The following is a 3,100-nucleotide window of genomic DNA, read 5'->3' as shown; positions in this document are numbered from 1 at the left end:
CACACACACACACACACACACACACACACACACACACACACTCTCACACACACTCTCACACACACCTGCACCACAGCTTTGGAGCCGGTGACCTCCAGCACCTGTCCGCTCCTCTTGGTGCCGTCGGGCAGCGTGAGGTGGACGATCTCGGCGTACCTGGGGAACTGGTGCAGCACAAACATCAGAGGCAGGTAAATATAATACAGTGTGAAGGGAGAGGAACTGCTGAAGGCGCAGGTGGACAGAGTGTGAGACATTGGACATGATCAATAATCATCAGTGAAGCTTTAATTTGAACTAAACTGTAAATATATGAAAACTGATCAAAGGCTGTTGAGGATGAATCTTTGTTAAATATCAAATTAATATTGTTTATTTACTCTGCTGCCGTTTTGTTTACATCTGTAGTAAATGGATGGAGCACCTGGCTCACCTGGATCACCTGGCTCACCTGGATCACCTGGATCACCTGGCTCACCTGGATCACCTGGATCACCTGGATCACCTGGATCACCTGGATCACCTCTGATACTTATGAACAACAACTGCAGTTGTAAGAAGCTTCTTTTTTGATCCTTTGTGTGAGTTGTGGTGAATCGTGTCGATCAGGAGACAGATCAATATTATTATAAATATTTAGGTGCTGTTCAGGTCCAATCAGAGCGCACTATCTCTTCATAATCAATAACGTATTTCTATTTGTATTCAAGGGAGTTTTTCCCTCCATTGGTTTCTCTCTATAATAAAGTCAGGGGAAAACTGAATTAAATATAAACCAATTATCATTATAGCTTAATGTTTTCTATATGAACATCTGGAGTTCTGTTCCCGCTGCATTTAAAAACATGTGGAACATCTGCTCTTAGTTGTTATTGTTCAGTTTCTGAATTCGTCCTAATTCCTGGAACAACAAACTTTGAAGTGAGTGTTTTAACGTTCGGCCGTGAGTCAGAGAGAAGCTGAGAGATGTGACCTGAGGTGTGGTCTGGTCCTCACCTTCACCTGGTCCAGAATCACCAGCGGCCCGTTGACTCCAGACACTGTTTTATAGGCTGCGAGAGAGGAAACAGTTTGTGTTGACAGAGGTGCGAACGCAGCGTTTACTGACACACGTTTCTGCTCTGCTGGTTTAAAAATACAGCAGGTGGGTGGAAACACACTCGAAGCCGAACGTTGCTCGGCTGCAGCTGCTCGCTGTCGGTTTCTGCTGCTGAACATCTTCATGTTTTTCACAGTTGAATGAGCAAAATAAAGAATGTGAGGAATTACATCAGCGGCCAGTTTATTAGAAACAGGACGATCATTTGAGTGACACTCACAGGTGTTTCTATTATTCTGGCCACCTCATTTATATCAGTGAGAAGAGAAACAACATTATAACTATCATGGAGGGAGAAAATCATTCATCAATAATCATTTCACTTCATGACATCACTGGTTACCTCTTGGCTCTGAGCCTCTCTTCTGATTGGCTGACTGTTTTCTGAGTGATCCAATAAAAATAAAGCAGATTTCAGGTAAAAACAGTCAGAGAAACCAAATCCTGCAAGGTTTGGATGGTGGGTCCAGGTGGGCGGGGCTTGGTGACTGCTTTGTTGTGACATCACAAAGTTCCAGAAGTCCTGACGGCTGGTTTTAAGGCTCAGTTTCTGAATACAGGCTGTGTGCATTTCTCTGTGGATAGTATATACTAATATAGAAACATATATATTTATAAAATATATATGTTAATATAGAACTATATTAATATAGAATGTAGACCTGCTTTATAATCAAACACATGGACATCTACCTTTATATGGACCTATACTGAGCTTCTTGTTTTACCCAGTGGTGGAAGAAGTAAAAGTACATTAATACAACAATGTAAAAATACTGCATTTAAATTCCTACTGAAGTAAAAGTACAGTAGTTAACATAATCATAACGTAAAATCACCTGTTTAGTGATTAAAAGGGTCATTTTTCAGATATTGCAGTTTTACCTTAATGAAAGCTAAAGAGGAGGAGAACCACTTGTTTTAATCTGCTGTCGTGTTTTATGTAAAATCTTTAAGGTCCCATAAAGATTCAGAGCCTCCTCTCTTCTGATTGGCTCACAGACCTGTTGTTACTAGAGCTGCAGAGAGAAGCATGAGAGAGGAGATGTAAAACTACACTGAGATGGTTTTTATATCTTCTGATGGAGCAACACTTCAAATAAAACACAGAAGAAGAAGAAGATATGGAGCTTTAAACAGAAAAGTAACTGAATGTAATGAGGTTAAAAGTACAATATTCAGTGTAAAAAGCAGCAGAGTACAAATACTCATGTAAAGTAATAGTACCTCAAGACTGCAGTTATTGAAAGTAGTTGAGTAAATGTACTTAGTTACTTCCCACCAGTGTTTTTGATCCCTGATGATTAATTGATTGGTGAATGAAATCGCGTGTTCACCAGGTGTGACGGGTGATGATGTCATTACTCTGTGACCCTCACGGTTTCATGTCTTTAACACTGACCCCCTCCTGAGAAATCTCCAGGTTGATGTTTGTTCTGCCGTGTGGCTCCTACCTGCGCTGATGCTGTTACTCAGACATAGAGGGACTCACTGAGGCGGGGTTGGGAGATATAGTCCCGGCTCACGGCCATCACATGCTCCCGGGAGGCGGCGGTGGAGGCCGGGGCGGCGGCCGTCGGTCTGTTCCCGCTGACGGCCGAGGAGAGCTCGCTCATGGCCCCGTTCACCATCCCTCTGAGCGCCTTCATCGCCATGTTTCCACCTGCAGCAGCCGCAGCGGCGTCCGAGTCGTGACAGCCTCGGCGCATGCGCGGGAACCACACCAGTTGCATCATGAGCATGAGGGAGGCTGAGAAACACACGAATTCCTCCACACTCACAAATAAAATAAAAAATAAAAAATAAAAAATGATAAATAATAATTATTATTATTGTTAATCACTTTTATAATAATAATAAATTTAAAAAAAAATAAAAAAGGATTCATCCACATTCAAAAAAAAAAAAAATAAAAAATGATAAATAATAATAATTAATACTGTTAATTATTTTTATAATAATGATAATACATTTTTAAAAAAAAATAAAAAAGGATTCATC

The 3,100-nt window shown here is 41.0% G+C and overlaps 1 protein-coding gene across 1 annotated transcript in view; it reads right to left on the bottom strand.

Moving 5' to 3' along the window:
* Positions 1 to 2,862, bottom strand: part of atp6v1b2 (ATPase H+ transporting V1 subunit B2) — a 14,385-nt gene extending 11,523 nt beyond the window's left edge. The window contains exons 1-3 of the mRNA XM_056404100.1: positions 2,592 to 2,862; positions 997 to 1,052; positions 66 to 164 (exon numbers count right to left, since the gene is read on the bottom strand). Coding sequence (XP_056260075.1) covers positions 66 to 164; positions 997 to 1,052; positions 2,592 to 2,841 — 405 coding nt within the window. The 5' untranslated portion in view covers positions 2,842 to 2,862. The remainder of the gene's footprint in view (positions 1 to 65; positions 165 to 996; positions 1,053 to 2,591) is intronic.
* Positions 2,863 to 3,100: the final 238 nt, after the last annotated feature.

The sequence above is a fragment of the Seriola aureovittata genome, chromosome 18 (genome assembly GCF_021018895.1).
Source record: "Seriola aureovittata isolate HTS-2021-v1 ecotype China chromosome 18, ASM2101889v1, whole genome shotgun sequence".
NCBI lineage: Eukaryota > Metazoa > Chordata > Actinopteri > Carangiformes > Carangidae > Seriola > Seriola aureovittata.
This window is presented reverse-complemented; position numbering and strand designations above follow the sequence as displayed.